Below are 22,477 nucleotides of genomic sequence, written 5' to 3'. Positions count from 1 at the left end.
TTTCTCTTATGTGTTACGTTATCTGAACTCCCTTGAATTCAACTGGATTACACCCTATCTGTATTTGTATGAGAATCAAGCTCAGAAATTCCTGGCAGAAAGCAGCAGGACACCTGATTGCATGCTGTAAGAATCCAAATCATCTAAGTGAAAAAAGCCTTGCTAAAGGAAAGTTACTTGCAGTTGCAAAGGCAAATGCCCAAAAGCGAGAAAATTTCACATTTGCAGCTTTCTTTCAAATTTGATGGTTTCCTTATGGTGAGTCCAGCTTTGGCCCTGAATGGGACAAAATTTTAAAAGAAGCAGTAAAATAGAACAATGTAACAAAAATCTGTGCTGTGGCCTGACACACAAGCCAAGATGATGGCACAACTCCTGAGTATTTGAGTTGTTGAGATAAATCATGTTCATTTAACATCAACTACGGTACACAGCTGCCAAGTAATGTTGCTTGTTTTCTTTAAGGAAAAGAATGAAAATGTAAATGAAAAGGAATACTCTGTTATATTCAACATCTCAACATCTATTATCAATGGAGTTTGTGTCTTATGGCATAAATTACAGCATAAATTCTTCTTGTTATTCAATAAGGCTGCATAACACATCAGGAGGAGTATGTGTTGCTCAGGCCAGGAAGCTGATGTGTGACACCATGGGGGAAATTTCACCCTGCTTGGAGGTCTCTGGAGGGAGAGTACACATGATGAGGAAAGTGGCCTTTTCAACAGCTCAGAAAAATGTCATGAGGCAATGGAAGGCACTTCTCTAATCTAGAGGCTCCCTGCCTGCCAGGTGTTAACACCCAGTGGGAGTGGGAATCGCTAAAGAGCAGGTTGCCAGAAGGTTTCTGTGAAGGTTGTGATCTCATAGAGCTTTCCAAAGGCTCTGCTTGTACCCCAGTAGTGATACTGGGGCTGGGTGACAGGAGGGCTGGTTTTGTAGGGAGAATAGTAGTGGGAAAAAGGAGGAGGAAGACCTGTGGCCATCTTTTGTGAAGACCAAAAAATGGCAATAGGAAAGACATGGATACTGGAGGAGGACGACAGTGACACAGGCATGGAAGTGTCAGTGACAAACCTGAGCCTAAGTCTGAGGGGAAATAGCAAAAAAATACCTACATCCTGCAAAAGCTGGAGCTAGACCTGCCTCATGTCTGTGTGTTAGACAAGCACAGGGGAGTGTAAGTCTGCAAAACAGGTCTTAAATTGCAAAATTTGTTTTATTTCCAGGAATCCGAAAAGCAAGGTATTTCACTCCTGCATAATGTGAAAATTGCAATGGAGAGGACAGGAACCAGCATAGCAATGGTTTGCAGTTGTCTGTGGTGTTGGCACATTTGAACCTGAGTCAAGTCCAAGTGACTCACACATAACTGTCCATGAAAAGCCTTGGGTGTGCTCATCAGTCATCAAGTCTGTGTCCTTGCAGGATACTGGGCCTGATGGATGTCTGCAGCTGAGGATGCTTCTGATTAATTTTGGTAATTGCAGCCAGAATGCTTTGGTTTATTACCTTCACTCCTTCCTAATGGCTGCCAGGCATTTTGAACCTAACAAACTGCCTGTCCTGTTGTCCTCCCCTGCCTCCTTCCTTTCAATCCGCTAATCTCGGTGTATTTGAGGAGCACCAGGTGTCCAATCAGACCTGGGCTAAGTGGCCCAGGATTTTACAGAAAATAATATTGTAAGCTGACACAGATGACTCATATCAAGTCATGGTTTCCCTCTTGTGACTCTACTGACTTTGAATGGTTGTGTTTCCCTTCACTGTTTATTAATTCTCAGCAAGAATCTCTCCTGGGCCCAGCTGTCTGCACAGAAAGTTGATAACAGAGTTACACTTTGTCACAAAAAATGGGAACTTCGGCTAAAAAAATTTTTTTCAAGGGTTGATTTAAAAAGTTTCTGTTTTACTGATGCTTACTTTGTGTCTGGCCTTCCTGGGCAGAGACAGTTATACCTGAGGACTACCTGGCTGATGCTCCAAGCAGGAAGCAGTACAGTGCGGATCCTGCCGACGCTGCCTTGGGCTCCATGGGCTCCATGTACACTGTGCGTCAGAGTCCTGCAGATGGGCACCCTGCTGGAGGCTCCTCTTCCTCCTGTAGCCATCGTCCTGCCCAGATGTCTTCAGGGGGGTCCTCATCTAGTGGCCTGCGGCATCAGACCTCCAGCCCAACAAGGAATGGGGCGTATCTTGAAGGAAACAGAAGTGGTAATGTAGCATCTTCCATTTAGTAATGTGTGCTGCTGTGCTGGTGCTGTGCTGGAGTCTTAACTCATTCCCAAATTCCCAAGAAAATTAGTAAGGTGATGGAATCTGTGATGGGATCCATCCAGACCACTCCTACTTCCATTTAGAAGGGGAAATAATAACCCACGTAAACACAAAATCAGTCCGTTCACCATTAAGTAAAAAGGTGAAGGTTTTCTAATGCTGTTGTTATGTAAACATGTGTATTACCTATAGCTGTGTGGCAATCACACCTGTTATTATCAGCTCAGATGTATAGACATTCATATATAAAGCATTCCTCCCAAAGAGTCATACTGCCTACAGGCAGGTACCTGTTATTTGGGTGACACCAGCTGTGTACAAGATGTGATGCAGAGCAAACCCAAATATTAGTGCCTACCTCAAAGCATTTTAGCCAAAGGTTTTGCTTCCTAGCTCTGTGCCCATCCTACCCCTTTAATTACATACCAAGCCAGCTTTTGCTTGAAAAACACTCCTCAACAAAACATATGTTTTTAAAAATAATTCAGCTCATTGCTTAAGGATCTTTTATTCTTTAGGAAGCAAAGTCAGACACAAGAAGTTTATCAGCAAATTCAAAAAATGCCGTAGGAAACACTGCATTCCATGATTCTTCTTCAATTTCTTTGTATTTTTGTTCAGTTACCATTTGCTGGGGTAGTTGCTCTACTCATCCATTACAGTTCCTAGTGGCCATGATGTTTTTTCCTCTAGAAATTACTCAAATTCATCAGGCAGGTTAGCTATTTCACTGAACTTCAGTTAACTTTGTTTGCATTTTCCAAATTCTCAGTCAACAGGTCTTTATCAGTAGTGATGCCAACAGTGTCTTCACCCCTTACTAATTATTCAAACTTCATGTATGCATTTTTCATTCTGATGACAGATCTAACAAAGGAGTTGAATGTGTCAGCCATTTTAAAGTCGTTAATTTTTTTTCCCTTCCTCATTTATTAATGGAATCTACTGCCACTCTAATACTATTTTTTTTTAAATCTTGATATATTTGCAGAAGATTACTGGTTCCCCTAGCCCTTTGTCTACCATTATCTCATTACACTGTCTTTTTGCCCTTGCATTTCCCTTGGAAATTTCAATTGATTCTGCATATTCTTGCTTGGAAGCCATTCCAGAGCTTCTTTCTAATATCCTCTGCTTAATCTTTACTTATTTTTTTCACATTCCTCACCTCCCCAACATCTGTATTAATTATTTTTCCTGAATTTTCACTATTTAACATTTTAGAACATTATTCTTTCAAAAGATGTATTACAAGAACTTTTCCCTGTATTTATTTGTTTATCTAAGTTTGCCTTCTTGAATATTCAATACCCACCCAAAGCTATTGTTTTTACTTTGCTATTATTTCTACACAGTTGCTTCCCTGGTTTAGCTTATGATAGTCTACTTATAGAGACCACCAATAAGTGTTTGGTTCTCATAATTATCTCGTTCTTTACCTACAGAGTCAACTTTACTCAAAACAAAGTAGATAGTACAGATGTACACTGCAAACAGCTTGTAAAAGTTTGTCACTAGGATCTAGTGGCCTTAGTTACAAAGAAAAGGAAATGAAAAGCCATTTTCTTTCAGATCTTGTTCAGTGCCTCTCAGGCTGGCATAATTAGATACTGGGAGGACAAGAGGCTCACTGTGCAGAGGATTCATTTACCCCTCTCCCACCACTTCCTTAGAGCCTCCTAGCAGAACTGGGGCCCTTTCACCAAGCTTTATAGTTGGCAGCTGTGAGGAGCCAAGATTTAACAATCTTGGTACTTACTTTTCTTAAAAATCTTGATCCTTCTTCTTGGATCAGTCATTGTCTCTTTGTAGCACACATGAAAAGCCAGGGCAGTTCAGAGCAAAGGTCTGTCTTGCCACTCATCTTGTCTCTAGAAGGAAACAGCAGCATTCCCCAAGGAAAGGGATAAATGCAGAGATGGTGGTGCATTCCCACTACTCTCTCTGCCTTCAGAAATCTGTGTCTCAAAGACTTCTGCAACCAGAGGTGGTAGATTCATACATAGTAACCCTTCACAGATTTTTTTTTTCCCCCTCTGGAACACTTGGTGGCTTACTGAATATTTTGTGTATTTTCAGAATACACAGAACTTCTGTACGTAAGAATGTGTTGTGTGGAGAAAACCCTTGGTATCAGGGGACAGAAACTATGTTCAAGGGACTGAAGCTTAAAATCAGAGCTTCTTAAGCTTCTTAAGCTGCATTGCTCTCTGTTTTTGTTTTAGACTTTGAATGTCACTGTTTCCCAGTCTTGCCGATGTTTTGTGAAACATCCATGTAGTGCCGAGCAGGAAGCTGAGCTTCAGGGGGCACCTCCATCTCTCTTTTCATGACTTCCCACAAAATCCGTAGTCTTTACAAAATGGAAGGCTGAAATATGGCTCAGTTTTTTCCAGAACTGAATCAACAAAAAAGTCATCGAGTGGTCATGCAATAGGCTTTGCAAGTTCCTGTATTTCTCTGGCTTAAAACTGTTAAAAGCACTTTGAGGAGCAAAGAGGGAGAGATTGCTTTTGAACCAGGTATCCATTACACAAGTCCCTCTGAAGCAGTCACAAGCGACTTGAAACTGCTATATATACTACCTGGGGTTAACAGAACTCATCCCAAAACAGCTTAGTAATTTTTATGTGACAATCATTTGACGCTTGCATAGTCTAGTTCCTCTGAGGTCTCTAGGTCATTTGGCCAGCTCAACACTAAAGGCTTCCTAAAACAGAAATGTATGCAATGACCATCATTAAAATGGTTTTGGATTCATTTATATTGTTGGGGTTTTCTTAATTTTTAGGCATTTATTAGTCCTGGTATCACCCATTGTAGATTATGGTCTACTACAGAGGCACATGCAAACCCATGCAGGTTTTGCTGCCAAGGTCCCTAACAATCCGTGCATGTGTTTTTCTTCTTTCTAGGCATAATTTATATGTTGCTGAATCATAAGTAAGCAAAGATGAGTAAGTGGAGCATGTCGGTCTCTGTTCTTATCCTCTTCAGTTTGTATACTTATGAGGCAGATATGGGCTCATTAAAGAGGAAGAATTTATCTCTGAAACCTCAGACCAATCCTGTTTATTTATGGATAGTTTTGAAAAATAGCTTGCCTTATTTATCACGGTGGGCAAATATCATGGAAAAAGCCATAATCATAAAACATATCTCAGTGCATAGCAGAACATGTCTTTCAAGCGGAATGGATGGGATTAAACCTCAAAGCTCTCATTAATGCGATCGGAAGCTTGATGCCTAATTCTCCTTGATTATGCTAAAAAATTCTGAAAAAAAGACGTAAAAAAAGCCTCATTTCAGAAAGCCAGTTGGGGCTGCAAACAGATAAACATGCACTTTCCTGTCATCATTTGCCAAATTGAAGCTTTTAAATTAGGGAAGGAATAGTCAAGGACATCATAAACCTTTCCAAGCCTGCTTACATAACAGACAAAGCCTTTATCCTAAGTATGAAGAATTGTGTGTTCAACCACAATATAATAACCTTAACCTTGCCCTGTAGCTTGTTATTTTTATGGAGATTTTATTATCCAGTATTAGCAGTTAATTATTATCACCTGAGGGTCTTTGTTAAAGGGGTAGTCCTGCTTATTAGTACACGTATTTTCTGAAAACATCTGGGGGCACAGGAGTAGAAATTTATCTTTTTCCAGAATAATGCTACAAGCAGCTCACTGGGGGGCAGATCTAGCACTGCCCCAAGGCAAAGGAGCTGCTGATGGCATTGTGAGCCTCAGCATTGCCTCAGCAAATACAGCCTGCCTGCTAATTTTTGGGGACATTTCAGTCTGAAAGTTTCGGGGCTTCCAGTGAGCTGCTTTTTTGTTTCCCCTACAAAGGAGAGGCAAAGCAAGAAAAACCGGGATAAATATTTGATGCCCGCAGCCATGCCTCATGCAGCCGGGTGCTGGGCTGCACCTGCAGCGGGCAGAGGAGCACCTGCGGTGTTGCATCCCCGCACGGTGTGTGCCATGCTGTCACTGCTGGGACAGGGACTCTGCTGTGACGCCTTGCGAGGCGGAGGACACCAGGCAGGTGGTGCCTGACATGTCCTGCCAGCGCCGGCAAGTGCAAACAGATGCACTGAGCCTGATCTTTGCAGAGCTCTCTGCTGATCATGGCTTGTCAACACCCTACCCTGCCCCAAATATCCTGTAGTTGTGTTCTTCCAGGTGTTCTTCTTGGTGTGCCTTGGATTTTTAGAAAAGTATCTTAAAGCCTTCCTCCTTTCCTTGTTTATAGGGGGGGGGTGGTTTGTGTTTTTAAAAATAATTCCCATTTCTCTGTACCTTTGGAGGGTATGCTACTTCTGCTTAGTTTCAGTAGATCTGCTGCTCCTTATTATCTGCTCCAGTGCAATCAGAGAGAGCCTTTTAAAATTTCATTCCCACCCCCTTCCCCTGAGGCAAAGAAATCATTTAGGCCTGCAGCAATATTAAAGTTCATCTGTCACTCCCTTTCCACTCTTATCTATCAATGACTGTACTCCCTCTGGGCTCTGTTTGTTTGCCAAGAACATATTTAGGGAGTCTGTTATTTGTCTTTCCTTCTTTTGCAGGTTTAACTCCATTTTAGCATTTTATTTCCTTGTCCTGCCTCTGCAGCCATTTGGCTGTTGGCTCTGTCTCCATTCTCCTTCTCAGGAGGGTCCAGAGGTTAGAGATGAATGTCAGAGAAAAGTGTGGGGTGAAAAATCAGACTGAGACAGACTACCTCTTTCCCTCAGTTTCACTCAGCTTTTGCCACTGACCTGGTAATTCCAGCTGTTTCTGTGTGGGCAGTGATCTTGACTGGGATGCCTTGAGACATTCCCCTGCAGAGGAACCTCTTCACTGTCCTTCCCCAATATCGTTTGAGGCAGGAGGGGAAAGTGCTTCCCTCTGATTACCTAAATTTCCATATCTCATTCCATTAATTTGACAAATTTTTGCCACCTGTCAAAAACAGGAAATTGGATTTGACCTAGATTATGATCTCTAAAAATAATTATTGGTCGCAAGCACTCCCATCTCTTTGTAATCTGAGTATTCATTATCATCTTGATTAATTCTGATGACAGGATGGCATAGGATACCCAGGAGACATGAGACTTCCTCATTTATCTAATTCTTAGGTTAAGTGTGAATACCTTCAGATATGAAAAGAATGTATAGTACTTGCCCTGCCGCCATCAAACACTTTTGTGCTTCATTATAATCTTTCACCAAAGTGATGCTATTGAAAGAAACCCCATGCCTTTGTGTAGACACCACAAAGGTGTCTATACAAAGGCATGGAGTTTCTTTTATTTTGTAAATTGAGAAATTACACTCTGATGTGTAAACTACAATGTTAAAAAGCCAAATAAATTAATCAACAAAATAAATTATAAAATATATGGGAAAACAGATTGTTTCCAGACTCATCAGCTAAAACCTGATATTTTGCTGCAAACTGGCTGTATCTCAGTTTTACTAATAACATTTAAAGGTAGCTCCTTTCACACAAATAAATTAACACACCTTAATTCATGAAAAAGCAGCAGAGAATCCAAAACTTGATACTAGGTAGATAAATAAAGACACAAAAAGTATTTGAAGAATTAATATTGACACATAATTCTTGCTTGTATATTATGATATTATACTATCCCTCAGGGATGGATTTGAAAGGGTTATCTTCACCTGCTAGGGTATGGAAGAATTCTAGCCATGCAGTCTCTTTAGAAAGGTCATTTATATATTTGTCTTTCAGAAATCATATTTATGCTATTGATTGCTAGATTGCAAAGGAGTGAATAGATTCCTCCTGTCATTTCAACCTTTTCTTCTCATTCCCCTTCCTTTTATTACAGATACTTCCAATATCTGTGAAGGCTCCCAGCTGCACTTGGGGCTCTCTGCTCCCCTTTGCCCTTTCTGGTCAGGTTGCAGGCAGGAGTCAGTGGGCTGCAGGCTGCCCTTTCTGTTCCCGGTGTAAATCCCAGGCTAAGTCCTCTGGGCTTTCCTTAATTTATACAAATTTAAGGGAAAAAAACATGCTCCTCAGTAGTGGCACATCTCCCCTGACCATGTTATGGCAGTAGCAGAGAAACTTCTGCAGTCTTTTGGTCACAGCCAAACCTTTCTCTCCTCCATCTTTTTCTGACTAGATTGCAAGAGACTGTTCTTTTTCCTGACCTTTGTTTTGAGGTGATGTGGTGCCCAATGCCTCCACACATCAGCTCTCATCCAAACCATTGATAGATCATGAAGGGGAGAAATACCCCCGTGTCTCCAAAACAAGTCTCAGTTCTCCCACTTGTCCCTGACAGAGTTCCTCATTGTTACTGATGATCCCGGTATTGGCCAAGATTACATTGTTAGTTTTGCACTCTCTGTCTTCACTGTTTCATGCCAAAGGCTCCAGATGGTGTCTGTACCGTTGTGTATTGCATTTATTCTGTGAGCAGAGGCCAGGGTCACCTGAGTCCATACAAACACTGGTCCTTGCTCTCTAATTAAAAGGACCTGAGGCTGTTCCTTGTCCTTTGTATCGAGAACAGTGACTTAGCAAATGAGAGTGCAATTATCATGATATTTACATCTCATCTCATTATGAAAACCATCGACCAGATTTGCACATTCATAGCACTGCTGCTTTCTAGAGTTCATTCTGAGTAACTGCAAATACACCTCGTTACATTATACTGTAAGATGAGCATGGTGGCAAGGGAAAAAGGACAAATAGGCACATAAACCCATTATTGGGTGTATATGGGCAGAGTCTCAGCTAATATAAATCACCAGAGCTCTATTGAAGTCAATGGAATGACAATCTACACAAGCCCCAAACCCACCCAACACATTTACTCACAGACATTAGGATGGTGTTTGGAGTAATGCATGGGGATTCTTACATATCTCATCTGTCTTTATAAGCTTAGTATTTCTCTGGAGAGCTCGTCCCTTCTCTTCTCAGCAGTTAGGATTGTCTCTTGGCTACCTGGGGCATTTCCAGGCTCTAGTTTAGGTGTCTGTGATGTCCCTCTACACACACTCTTCTGTTTGATTTCTGGTATTCTGTATAGTATACTTGCTTTCCATTTGCACTTCTCTCATTAAAAACTGGGCCTTGACAGAAAGAGATGCGAAGGTGTGAGCAAGTAACATTTAATGCATCTGTGTGCTGCTGTCTGCTAATGCAAAATTTGCTTGTTGTGGATATAAACAAATGGAAACAGTTTTCTTGTAACCTAGCATAATATAGTTATTGTTGTAAAGAAGCAGCATAAGTGGGGATACAAATTATATTCAGGTGGAGATTGAGATTTATAATTCTGCAGAGACTAAGAATAAAAACATAAATGCACTTTCATTCCTATGTGCCTTTATTCACTTGATTTAAAGCTATGGCAAGTTGAAGTCACCTTAAATCATTGTTGGGTTATACCATTAAAAAGTCACATGTGCAATGTTCATCTTCACATGTTTTAGCAGCTTTCCAAATTGGCATTCACTGGGGACCATCAGCTTTGTGAAAGACTAAGATTAGGAAGACATGGACTGAAAACCTTCTGCTAAGCTCTAAAAGAATTATGAATATCTGAATGCAAATTAAAAAACCATATTTTCTAAATCCTGATTTTATCCTCCATCCTTCATATTCAATGGCACTCCTTTGTTTAGTGCTGAAGAAACTTCTCTCTAGGTGTGAGGGTAGTGTCTTCTTGAGCCAAGATCCCTGTTGCTGCAGACCAGACAGCAGGGGCAGCTTGGTTTAAGAGCCTGGCAGCTGGCACATTTTTTCTTCCCAGCAGGGACCTAGGGGTTTAATGTTTTTTGACACAATTCACCAGCTGGGATCATGTCTTCCAATAAGCAGTCGGATTGGAAACTTCTGCAAGTCCCCTTTTTTCCCTATGCCACCATCTCAGGCCAGTACTTGCATGCACAATGTCCAGTGCTGCAGTGAGACTGCCGAAGCCCTGCACACTCACAATCACAAACAGAAGAAACCTCTGTGTGCCATTGTAATGCATTGTTTTGGGCTTTTTGTACTGATAGCCTCAAGTCCTTCACCTGAACAAGAAGATGCAGCTCGGCCATCAAGCAAGAATCCTTTGACCTGGACGGTGGATGACGTGGTTTGGTTTGTGAAGGATGCAGACCCTCAAGCTTTAGGCCCTCACGTGGAGCTCTTCAGAAAGCACGTATGTAGAAGGCTTACCACCTTACCACCTCTAGGAAATTTAAATCACAAGAGACAGACAGCACATGTCACACATAGCCCCTCAAATGCCTCGGGCTTCCTCAACCAGATTGAATGCAGGCCTGGCAGGGCCTCTGGAGGGTTTGGGCTAAAGAAATTTCACTTATCCCTTGAGATGGTGGTTAAACATCAGGACGGGCTTTGTGAAAATTGGGCAATGGCCCAAGCTTGTCAGTGTTTAAGAGGATTTTGGAAAGTGCCCCTAATAACACAGTGTCATTTGGTCAGCCCTGAGTTGCTCTGGCAGCTGGACTAGATAATTGTAGGTCCCTTCCAACTGAAGACCTTCCTATTCTATTCTATTCTATTCTATTCTATTCTATTCTATTCTATTCTATTCTATTCTATTCTATTCTATTCCATTCCATTCCATTCCATTCCATTCCATTCCATTCCATTCCATTCCATTCCATTCCATTCCACTCTATTTTGTACTGTTATGCTACTCTATTCATTTCTATGTCAATGGGGAACCCATAACAGTGTCTTTAGAAAATGCTCACTGTTTGTTCCCCATTATTCCAGCATAAATTATTTCTATGCCAAGCCTTAGAGAAAGCACTGAGGATCTGGTGCTCATTTTTCATTGTCAGATTGGCACCAAAAAAAAACCTCATTTCAGTGACAATTTTTTTCACAGGATATATATGATTCTTCTCTGAAGAGCATTTTTATATGTCTCCAGATATTTAGCAGGAGAAACCCAAAACAGCCAATATTTTAATCTTTTTCCCCTCAGTATTATGTAACTACATAACCAAATTTAACAGACCTGCTGACTCTCTATAGGGTATTATAGTAAGGGTAACCTCCTCCAGTGATGGTAATTTTATTATTCTTAATTAGTAACTGGGAAGACAATAAACTTGTCTGATCTGGAGTTTCTTGTTCTGCTGCTGTATATAGAATTGACACCAGTGTATCTATTAGCATTTTTGGCCTTCTCCATGTCACCACAATCAATTCAGTCTGGCTACAAAAAATGGATTTTACCCTAGAAGTGACTTGTTTGTATTCAGCTGGAGGTCGTAAGTTTTCATGTACCTAGGTCTAAATGAGAATTGCTCCCAGCCCTTAGTGCTGACCAGAGACAACAAGAGGGCTTGATCACTCCTTGACCCTATGCCAGAAGAGACAAGTGGGGCTGTGGAGCTGCAGATGGGAGCTGAGGGAGGTAAATGGACTTCCAGCTACACTCTGCCTCCAGGCTTTCCAGATACAGGAGAGGAGGTGGCTGAGGAGCAGCTGAAAATGAACCCAGGCCCTGGTGTCTGCTCACCCTGGAAGGTATTGAGGCCATCTGCCATTCTGTAGACAGAACTGTGGGATGAGAACAACAACAGGCACAGCGATGTAGGGCCAAATCTGCAGGTACAGGTTAGGTGCTGGCCTGCTTTTCCTGCCTTCTGCCTTATAAGCTGATAATGAAAGCATGGCCTATATTGGTCATATGGCAGAAAAACAAGACACCTTCAGACTTGAAGGAACTTGCTGTAAAATCAGTTTCTTACAATATCACAAGGGGCTGTGCATCAAGAGAAAAATCTTCATGCAAGGGAGTGAGAACTGACATGGTCTGAGGCATACAGGTATATCCCAAAGGAAAAAACCCCAACTTTTAAAGTTTGTACTGTAAATATGGAAAGTGCAGAAGCACTAATTTTGTCTAGTTTCCATTTGTAGCTAAGTATGCTTTTATGTAGCAGCAAGGCCTGGGAACGCTCCAGGCAGCCATGGGCCAGCTGCACTGGAGAACGCCATGGTACTGCAGCTGTTCTGCGACCAAAGAGATCAAGCTAAATTGCCACTAAAGACTGTCCCTGTCATCCTTTGTTGCACACCAGCACCCATGGGCTCTACTTATCATTGGTTTCCTTGTAAAATATGCCATAGGTGTGAGAACCTGGGTATGATTGCCACACAACTCAATTCAATTACACCTTTGAGTTATATATATCCCTGTAATTTTTCAGCCTTCAAACCTCATCTGGATTAGCACAAAGACCCCAGGGGTGAGAGACAAGTGATTAGTCCATTAACCTCAGCCATATCTTCCTGTATGTTCAATCTTTCTATGGAGCAGGTGCATAATTTACTAAGAAGCACTTACTGTCATTGACAAGGCCCAGCTATCACTTGAAATAGTTTGGCAATCAGCTCATCTGAGATGGGAGAGAGAGGCTGTTGGGACCAGCAGGAAGAAAACAGCTGGAGGATGGATCCTGAACATGGGCAGTGTGCTTTCCTACTGCTCTACTAGGCCATTTGGGTCAGTCCTCAGAGCCAGCTCTTCCAGCCTGCAGCCCACATCCTTCACTGCCCCAAAAGGCACTGCAGAATGTCCTGGCTGTCTGCTCTTCCCACCAGGAGCAGAAGCTTTGCTTCTTGCCAAGATACCCAAGGAGCTCTGTCACCAGTAGCTCCTGAGAGTGTCCACCAAAGACTGAGAAATTTCCTGCAGCTCCTGTCAGCTGTTCCCTGCTCCCTGAGCACATCCGTGTGCCAAGCACAGAGCTCTTGGTCTCACAGAAAGGAGCCACTCCCTGATCAGGGACTGTGTAGCAGCACCATGTGAGATCCCGTGGAGACTCCATCATCAGGAAAGACTTGGTAGAAAGATAGAGGGAAAGGAAACTGAGGAGGGGAAAGTTGGCCCTGATGGCACTGAGTGTTACCAGCTCCAGAGCTGGTTCAAGATCTTCTGCTGGGGCTAATGTTCATGTGGGAACCATGTTATCAAAGTCTTCTTTTAAAAAATATTTTTAAAAGGGCTGACATGGTAATACTGTAAAGAAGTCAAGCCAAGAATCTGCACAGAGAAATGGCTAATATGGGATATTTAATTGGATATGAATGCTCCCTCTGGCATACTAGTGTCATGGAGTTTAATCTTGACACCTACACAGTAATAATAATGGAAATAATAAAATGCTGAACTCAACATTTAGAAGCAGCTTCCTCCACAGCTGACCCTTAACAGTATTTTTACCCTATGGCATCACAGTTAAAGAAGTTCTTATTTTATTTCTTATGCAAATAGTAATTATATGTAACACTTATTCTTACTTTACATTAGCTTCCTTAAAATAATGGCAAGGAGAGCAAGGAGGCAGAGAGAATTTCTATTATGGATAGAGTGGGGGTTGCAAAATGAGGAACATTAATTGATTGAGTTAATCAGAAAGTGACCTTAACTGCTCATCAGATAAATCACCTAGTGAATGGAATAATAATGATCAGGGCAAATTAGGATCCATAGCGTTTCTTAATAAGTAGGCAATAGCTCAAAGTGGACCATCAAAACCATAGAACACAGTACAGACAGCATTGGTGTGTATCTGTGTATGTGTATGCACACATACATGACACTTGTGATGTTTTAGATCTGGCACTCCAAGTGTATAAATGTGCAGGAAGCTGTGGAGGCAGGAGTATTTTTTGGCAGATCCACTGATAGAGTCAGGAAAAACCAGACAGGATCTGGGTCTAAAGAAGATCAGTACAGCTGAAAGCATCTGTGTCCTACAGCCCAAGGTAGAGGAGAATGTTGCTCGGTGGGCTCAGGCTTCTTTTGCCATAGTACCTTGTAATTTCGAAAGGTTTTCAAGCCAACAGCTCTGGGATAAACAGCTAAGCTTGGTGGCAATTTCACCCACTTACATGAAGGTTAAATTAAAATTTAACAAATTTAATAATAAATGCAATTAAAGCAAGTTACTACAAGTCTCAAATCTGAGAAAAAAACATATATATACGCATCCACATATACCATATGGTTGCATCACTGGGTATAATTGTACTGGAGATATGTGAAACACACAGATAGCTGGGGACAAAATTGAAAGATTCAGAGGTGTTCTATTAGCAGTTTAATATGGCTACATCCTTTGCTGTCTCCATCATTCATACCTTTCTCTCAAGGCTGACTGGCTTTTCTCAGAATTGCGCTTAGAGCAACCCTGATTTTTAAAAAATTCTACTTTTAATTGCAAAATAAATTGAAAACCTAAACTAATCTTATAGTTCCTTGAAGAATAAAAAGTAGGGTTTAATTAAACCTTCCTTTATGGGTTCCTACTATCACACCTCAGACTTCAGTTTTTTAAATGAAATTTCAAAATGCATGACATTTCATGTAGCTCTACCCTAAATGACATGCTGTTTCTAATTCACCTTGTTTAATGTGTGAGGACACAGCACTTTAAAGGGGGGTTAACACATTTTTATTCTCTTCCTCTCTTTTGAAACCAGGAAATTGATGGCAATGCTTTGTTACTGCTGAAAAGCGACATGATCATGAAATACCTGGGGCTGAAATTGGGACCAGCACTGAAACTGTGTTACCACATTGATAAGCTCAAGCAAGCCAAGTTCTAGTAATTTCTTAAACAACAGAATCTGAGCTAAATTTTGATGGAAGACTAAAGGTAACGTTGCCTTACAGAAATGCATTCATTTGCAGATTGCTTTTCCTTCTTTTTTATCGAAGACTTTGTCTTTTTTAACATTTGTGCGTTGTCACTTTTTTTAATCCAATGGGATCTTTTGGGGCTGTTTTGTGTTAATAGTTTGCCAAAAATTATATAATTACAATAATTATTTTGTATCATTAATATTATTATGATTATAGTAAGTCCTATTTTTGTAACCAGAAGTGGGAAATCAAAACCAAACACAGCTATATGTATAGGACTGCTAGAAGACAAACCGAGTCCCTCCCTTGCCGCCTCTGAGGAGCAATCGCTGACCTGCATTGCCTGGGCACACCAGCTCCGCTCTCCATGCTCAAGGGCTGGAAAACTGCCCCGTGTCTTGCACTATCCGGAAAACTTGAATTGTTCACTTAAACAAACAAACAAACAAACAAGAACAAAGAAAAGAGGGGGAAGAAGAAGAAATAATTTTTAAAAAGAAGGAGGGGAAGGTTTTTCCCCAGCTAAAGTACTTTTTCCCGCTAGAGGGAGCAGCCCTAGCAGACTTGTGGCTGGAGCTCTGATGCTGCGGTGCTCTGCCTCTGATGGGCTTTGACCGTCGTGGCTCTCCTATCGAACACGTCCGTAAATACCGCCAAGGAGTCACAGGCTCCCAGCAGGATGCTCCCGTCAGCGTTTACAGATAATTCATTCAAGACGAGCTGGAATGCAGAGAGTGTTTGTGACAGGATGTTTCCCGTCACACCGAAGAGGGGGCGGATGGCTCCCACGGTGTCTGGCGCGCACAGCTGTCAGCGCCGCTCCCTGAGCCGCCTCAGTCTGGCGCACACTTTGTGGCACTCCAAGAAAAATCTGAATTTCTGCGTTTGGTTTTTGGGTTTGGTTTTGGTTTGGTTTGGTTTGGTTTGGTTTAGGTTTTTTTGCATCTTTAAAAAAACGACGACCTGCACCTCGCGCAGGCCCAGGACAAATGCTCTAGGGTTGGTTCCTGATTGTGCGGTGGCTTTCAGTACGCAGACAGATGTGCTGGACTTTCTGTCTCAAGTGAGTTAAAAATTCACTTCTGCCTCTTACACAAGTCTAAAAGGTGCTTATTCACACTCCTTGTAACTGAGGGGAACAAAACAGGTCTCAGGCTGAGGAATGTGTATGAATCTGTGGAATGAGTATGTCCTTGTTTTCATCTACAAAGGGTGACTATGGATGGACACACCCATACAGTTCAAACCCCTAGTGCATGACAGGCAGAGGTAGCAAGTGTTTGTAAGTCATGCAGGTGATTTTAGTGCTAGTTAGCTCAACTTTATTGAGAAACAGGGTCCTGGATTGTATGCAAGATTGTTTGACCCTGTTTATGTAGAAAAGAATGTTACCAAAAATACCTCATGAAATAAAATTTAAATTGATGCATGTTGCTAGACTAGAACTCCTACAAAAAGATGCCTGTTCAAAGGCCTACTCCTGGAAATCCTTAAAAATAGGAGAAACCATATCCTACAAGGCTTTCACTAAACTCCTGGGGACTGGTCTCCTAATTTAAAAAACTTGTCATAAGTTTGCAGGACTGACCAGCTTTCAGCAAATCCTCCTGCATGCTGAAATACCCTAAATAGGAATAGCTGAACAACTGTGTTAAATGAAAAGTCATATATGTCATTATGTGACATAATATAGGGAACCCTAAATGTGCCAATGCTTGTAATACAACACCCATCTACATCACTTTGTGTCTGTGGTATAAAGAATGGAAATCTCTTTGGTCAGCTGTCTGGTTGAGGCAGAGGTGACATTCCATCAACGGCAAACCTGTACTGTTCATTTTTCACTGTTACATTCCCAAAACATGTAAAACTCTTGCTGTATTAGTAATATCTCCTTCAGAGAGTCCTCAAACCATCTTTTTTTCCTCATAATTACCAACTTAGCTAACCTCTCCCCGTTTTTCAAAATGGGATTTTAATTCCTTCACTTAAAATCCCACCTAGCTGTAATATATTGGTAATCAGAGCTGCTTAGACTTTATCAGATGGCTTCAATGCAGGAAAATCCCACTTTGTCAAAATCAGAACTCTTCATAAAAGCATGTCACTTTCAAACATTAAATTCTATTTAACTGAAACTACAGCTTTCAGTAGTGTCAAAACATCATTTTGACATTTTGGAAATGGAACATTTTTGTTCCAAGAATATTTTTGCATTTTATTGTGTTTTCCTGGAGGATCTGTAGCTTCACATTTTGTTCTGAGTGTGGGTGGGGGGGGGAAAACACAGCTAGATTTTCCTCAGCAAGAAGCCTTCTGATTCTGTTCTGTGTCTCACCCCTGTTCTGTGTCTCACCCCTTCCTTCCACTCCCTGTCCCTACTCCGGATGTTACAGCCAAAGGGGCTGATCATACCAACACAGTGTGAAGAGGCTCCATGGTGGAAATTATGTTAATGCACATGATTTAACATGCTGAAATAGTTTTCATGTATGCATCTGATGCACACAGTCAGTGGTGCCATTTCATTTGATATCACACTTGAAAGTACATCAGGACCGTCCAGGCCATGATATTTAATGTTCTGTTTTTCACAGGGGAGGCAGTTAGTGGAATCCTTTTACATGGAAGTAATGCTTATGACAAAAATTCCTCATTGCATGGTGTTTTGTTTTATTTCACTTGAGAGGCAATTAGGAGACAAACATTATTGCAATTGCTGTAATATAGAAATTGTACCTAATTTTTATCTTTCAAGTCTTGTCAGTGAAGGTAATTAAGCAGCTCTGCTGTTCAGGGGGTGTCAGACCATCTCCTCAGAAGAGGCTCTAAAGAGCCAGAGTATGCATGTCAGCTGCTTCTCCATTGGCTGCTGCTCTAAGCATCGCCTGTAGAAAATTCTCCGCTTGCCATTCCTTTCACAGCTCTCCCTTCAGACTGTAGCCGACCAGTTGTATTTTTTAACTGTTCCCAACAGGTGGGTGGATGTGTGATACCTTTAAAAGCAACACATGTGTCTCTTTTCTTCTTCTAAGCACTTGTAGTTGGATCAAAAGGCACTTCGGTTGCTGCAGGCAGTTTCAATTCTTTGTGAGCTTTCACTCTTTTTTTTTTTCTTAAAAAAGCAAGCAGTTGAAGTCCAAGGACTTGGAGACCATTCCTCCCTAGCTTGAGTGGTGGTTACAGGGTATTGAGAACACAGAGCCAGTGCTCCCTGGCAGACCAACTTCTTGGATCTCCCGTGCCTGACCAGCTCAGCCTCAGCTGCCAACACTGGCCAGCCTCGTTGCTTCCCATCCACCTGCCATCACAGCCTCTTCTCTCGCACCAGCAAACGCCTTCTTCCCCAGCCAGACCTAATTGTATTTTAAGAAATGCCTCTGGGAAAGCCTCCACCTCTCTGAGCCCACTGTCTTGCTTGGCAGGCTGAGGAGCGCAGCAGCCTTTGCAGCGTCAGCAGCTTTGCTCAGTGTGATTCATGCAGGCAGGCACCCTTGGGACCGGCATGTAAAGCATCTGGGCTGTTATTGGCCTTAAACTGATGGCTGGATTTCTATAGGTTGTCAGCAGTCTTCATGAGTTACGCTTCATGCCTTTGAAAAGAATGGATGGCTGTGAGAGATTAAATGGAACATTATTAGCAAAACCAGCAATAATTAGTAAATCAACAAGAAAATGGCTGATAAAGTTTTTTTGTGGAAAGAACACCACTGTTGGGTCAGCAGCAGGAGCACACACCATCCTCCAAAGTCCTGACTGCAGCAGCCCTGGGTGGTCATTCCTCTTGCCCTGGCACAGCCACCCCATAGCTCTTTCCTGCCCATGGGATGCAGCATGCCCCCATCCTACTGGCTGCACTGTTTGGGGTCTGTGCAATCTCAGGGAGGAATCTGTCAGCTCTTACTGCCCCAAAACATACCCAAAACTCTCAGTTAATTAGTTAGTCCCTTCTTTATTTGCCTGCCTACTCTCTGTTTTCATTTGAATAGCTTCTGTTTGAAAGAAAGACATCATGAGGGAGATTGCCCAGGTCCTTCAAGCAGCCTGTGAATGACCTCTCAACTCACCCAACAGAGGAGCATCTCCAGGGTCAGACATCTGCCTGGATACAACTGATCCTTGCTCAACACCAGAAAGGGAGACAATAATTAAATGCCCCCTTTTTATTAATTAAAATTAAATGCTTTTCAGGTCCTTCCCCTCTCCGAACTACAGCCTCCTTCCACAGGACCAGTTGCTAGTTCTTCCCAAAGCAGCAAGGAGGGAGATAGAGGAGGTGGCTGGAAGGACTACCTGCTGCTGGCTGATCCAGCAAGGCAGCAGGTATGGAAGGACCAAAACCAGCTGCTCCCCTGTTTGAAACTGGCTTGGCTAGAGAGAGGTGTTATGCCCAGGGATTTGGTCTGGGGGATTTTCCTGTCAGACCATGCAGGTTGCATTCCAACATTTCAGTCTGCACCTTCAGTCAGTTGCATGTTCAGTCTGTTACAGTGTGGCTTTTGTCTCCAAATCTGCCTTCTTGAGCTTGTGTTAAGGAATTGCTCCACTGCCACAGGCTTCTTTCACATGAACACACTTGGGGTTGCTAGGGAAGAAAGTCATAACAAGCACATTGAGGGTAAATATTCAGGGAAACAGCAGGTCAACAAGATCCTCCTTCCCTTTCTAGGCCCTTCTGTGGGCAGAACTTTACTCAGCAGCTCCATAATAGGGCAGAATGTGCTGATTTTTGGCTGAGGTAGAGTTAAAACACAACACCCACACACCATTACACCTCACCACTGGCAACTGGGTCATATGGAGCCATAGGGATTTTCCTTCTCTCACCAAGAAGTATGGTCCTAAATTCACACACCTTTATCAGAGAAGACAAGCATGTAGCTGCACACACTGCCTCTGATGCCTTGAAGTAGTTGCATGCTGTTCTCCAATCCATGCTCTCTTCATGGACAATTGGAATTCGATTCCCTTGGAAATCTAAAATTTTCCTTCAGAAAGAATCACTTTTATTCACTGCCATGAGTTAAATATCATGGAAACATGACTGCTAACAATTTGCTTCATATAATTTGTACTAATGCTAATAAGCAACAGCTGCAACACTTCCTGTTGTAAATTCTTTTGTGGTTGCAGCGGAATTATCACATCTGTACTTCACAAATCCGATAGACTTGAGCACAGCTTGCTCCTTCTGGCCCCAGCTCCAGCAAATCCCTGTGCCTCAGAAGTAGAGCTACAGAAAGATGTATTTACAGTCTCTTTCTCCCTTCTTCCCAAAGCCTCTGCTCCCCACCAGGTACCTGGAGCAAGAGGGGTCGAGGCTGGGGGGATGTGGCAGCCTGGGGGTCAGCCAGTGCATGCATAGTATGGTTGGAGCAGATTGCTTTCAGCAAAGATATCATTGACCAGCCAGGTTTATTGCAGTTCAAGCAGACAGGTTTTGGTCAGAGGCTAAGTATAGGAGAAAAGTGATTTATTAAAGAAAAAGAAAGAAATATGAGTGTGCAATACACAGCCACCATAAGACTTCAGCTGAAACCCAAGAATCCTTCAACTGTAATCTAAAGAAAAATGTTTCCCTCACTCAGGATTCTAAATAAAGCATGTTAGGCCAAACCCAGGTCCCTCTGAGGTCTGCATAAGTTTTTCTATTGAATTCATAAGACTGGGGCTTGGCTCATAAACCAGGTCAAGCTTCAGCCATATCCCATAGTAACCAGAGCCTAACAAGCTATTCCATCCTCTCTTATAAAGAGCAGAGACAGCCGCTGCTGGCCAGCCCCCTCTCCCCTGCTCCCAGGAGAGCTGCTAGCTTACTGGAACAGAGTTCTTCCAGCTGCACCTCTACCTGACCCCAACACCTTCTCCTGTTAGCTTTGCATTTTAGCTATGAGTTTCATGGAAGGTGGTTTGGGTTTTCCACTTTGGAGCAAACCAAAGCCCATGCCCTGAGGATTTCAGCTGTGCCACTAGGCAGAAAGTTGCACTGATTTGAACATGACTGTACCGGGAGATTTCCACATGTTCCTGAGGCAAAGGCTGAGGTGGAATTTAAAAATAAAACTTTTCAAAATGAGTCTCAGTGACCCACAACTTTTGGCTCCTTCAGCATCCACCACACTTCATCATACTTCAAATGGTCAGGTCTCTTGGTAGTTCCATAATCGGACAGGAATAGCTCAAAGAACTTCAGAAGAGACTCCATCTCTGACTATGGAGTCTTGCTCCTCTTGGTCTACAGGCAACTGCCAAAAAGCAGCATTTGAGGAGAATGTGTGAGTATCTGTGTGTTGCTCAAAAAGGATTGCCTGGCTGCACAGACAGACTGTGAAGTGAGTGAAATAATAGAAGGACAGAGCATCTGGGAAGGAGGGACTCTAAAAATGGGAAAGCCCTCGGCTTCACTGGGGTTCCCAAGGAGTATGTGCCCTGTCTCCAGGCAGCCCTGTCTGTATTGAACTTGCCCTGCATAGCACAGCATGTCTTTATTACCCAGTGTCTTCCCTTAGTGTAGTGTAAAACATGAGGCATCATGCTGCCCTTTGTGAATATGAAATATGTGCAACCAGCTTCATTTTGTCAGACATCTCTTAAAGAGTGGGGAATAGCAAAATTCTGAAGTCCAAGTGGCGCAGGAATGAGGACATTTCAGAGTGGAGCAGTTTCACAGGTTTCAGTCTTCCAGCTGAAATGCGGAAGGAGAGAAAAAGAACTCCTGAATTGAAGTGAATGCAAGCCAGTGAAAGACTAATGATTAATATTATCCCTCACGTTGATGGTTTCCTGATCTGTAACATGTTTTATGGCCCTGAGCATTTGCTGTAGTGGCAGTGCAGTGAATTGATCTGTGTGTCCAGGTTCCACTCAAACCAAATGACTGTCTCTAAAAGCTATCTCTCTTCTTCACGGCTTTTCTAATATGCTGCAGCATCCAGAAAGCTTCTGATCAGCTTGGTAAGAGTCAGTATTTAATGAAAAAAAATCTATTTTGTTCCTTTTTTAAATTTTTTAATCTTGTGGCACAAAACTTCAAAAAGCAGCTATAGCCACAGCTGTGTAGCAGGTCAACATACCCAGCTTTTTATTTTATGCCTCTCAGAAATCTAGTAGTAAAAAATCTTTTGCTTACTCTATCTATGTACATACAAGAAGCCAACCTAGATTCTGGTCTTCCACTGACCGTGTAAATGGAAGTGTTAAATATAGTAGAGTTATAGACACTCTAAATTTAGAAGAGTTGTTACACATTCTTATCAGTGTAAACAAAATCTGTATCTCATTTGATAGACCTGTCCTCTGACAATACTGAAATTTAAATGCAAGCTGGTTTGGCTTCTGCTATCAAAACTTGCCATCAGTAATTGTGTCACAATGACATGTCAGGATTGTGTCCAGTGCTGTTCAGGGATACTGTGAGATGATCACCCTGCCTTGGAGACTTGACAGCTTTGTAGGGCAAGAGAGACAACCTAAGGAGAAGGGTTTCTTGGAGTCAGTTTTCGTTTCCTATTGTAGATAAATGTTGAAAAAAATAGAAGTAAATGGCAG

General features: G+C 42.2%; 1 protein-coding gene across 1 annotated transcript in view; it reads left to right on the top strand.

The window, feature by feature from the left end:
* The window catches only part of SCML4 (Scm polycomb group protein like 4), a 78,218-nt gene extending 61,012 nt beyond the window's left edge, over nucleotides 1–17,206 (top strand). The window contains exons 7-9 of the mRNA XM_085574993.1: nucleotides 1,948–2,214; nucleotides 10,311–10,456; nucleotides 14,767–17,206. Coding sequence (XP_085431119.1) covers nucleotides 1,948–2,214; nucleotides 10,311–10,456; nucleotides 14,767–14,892 — 539 coding nt within the window. The 3' untranslated portion in view covers nucleotides 14,893–17,206. The remainder of the gene's footprint in view (nucleotides 1–1,947; nucleotides 2,215–10,310; nucleotides 10,457–14,766) is intronic.
* The last annotated feature ends 5,271 nt before the right edge of the window (nucleotides 17,207–22,477 follow it).

Source organism: Lonchura striata, chromosome 3 (assembly GCF_050655825.1).
Source record: "Lonchura striata isolate lonStrDom1 chromosome 3, ASM5065582v1, whole genome shotgun sequence".
Taxonomy (NCBI): Eukaryota; Metazoa; Chordata; class Aves; order Passeriformes; family Estrildidae; genus Lonchura; species Lonchura striata.
This window is presented reverse-complemented; position numbering and strand designations above follow the sequence as displayed.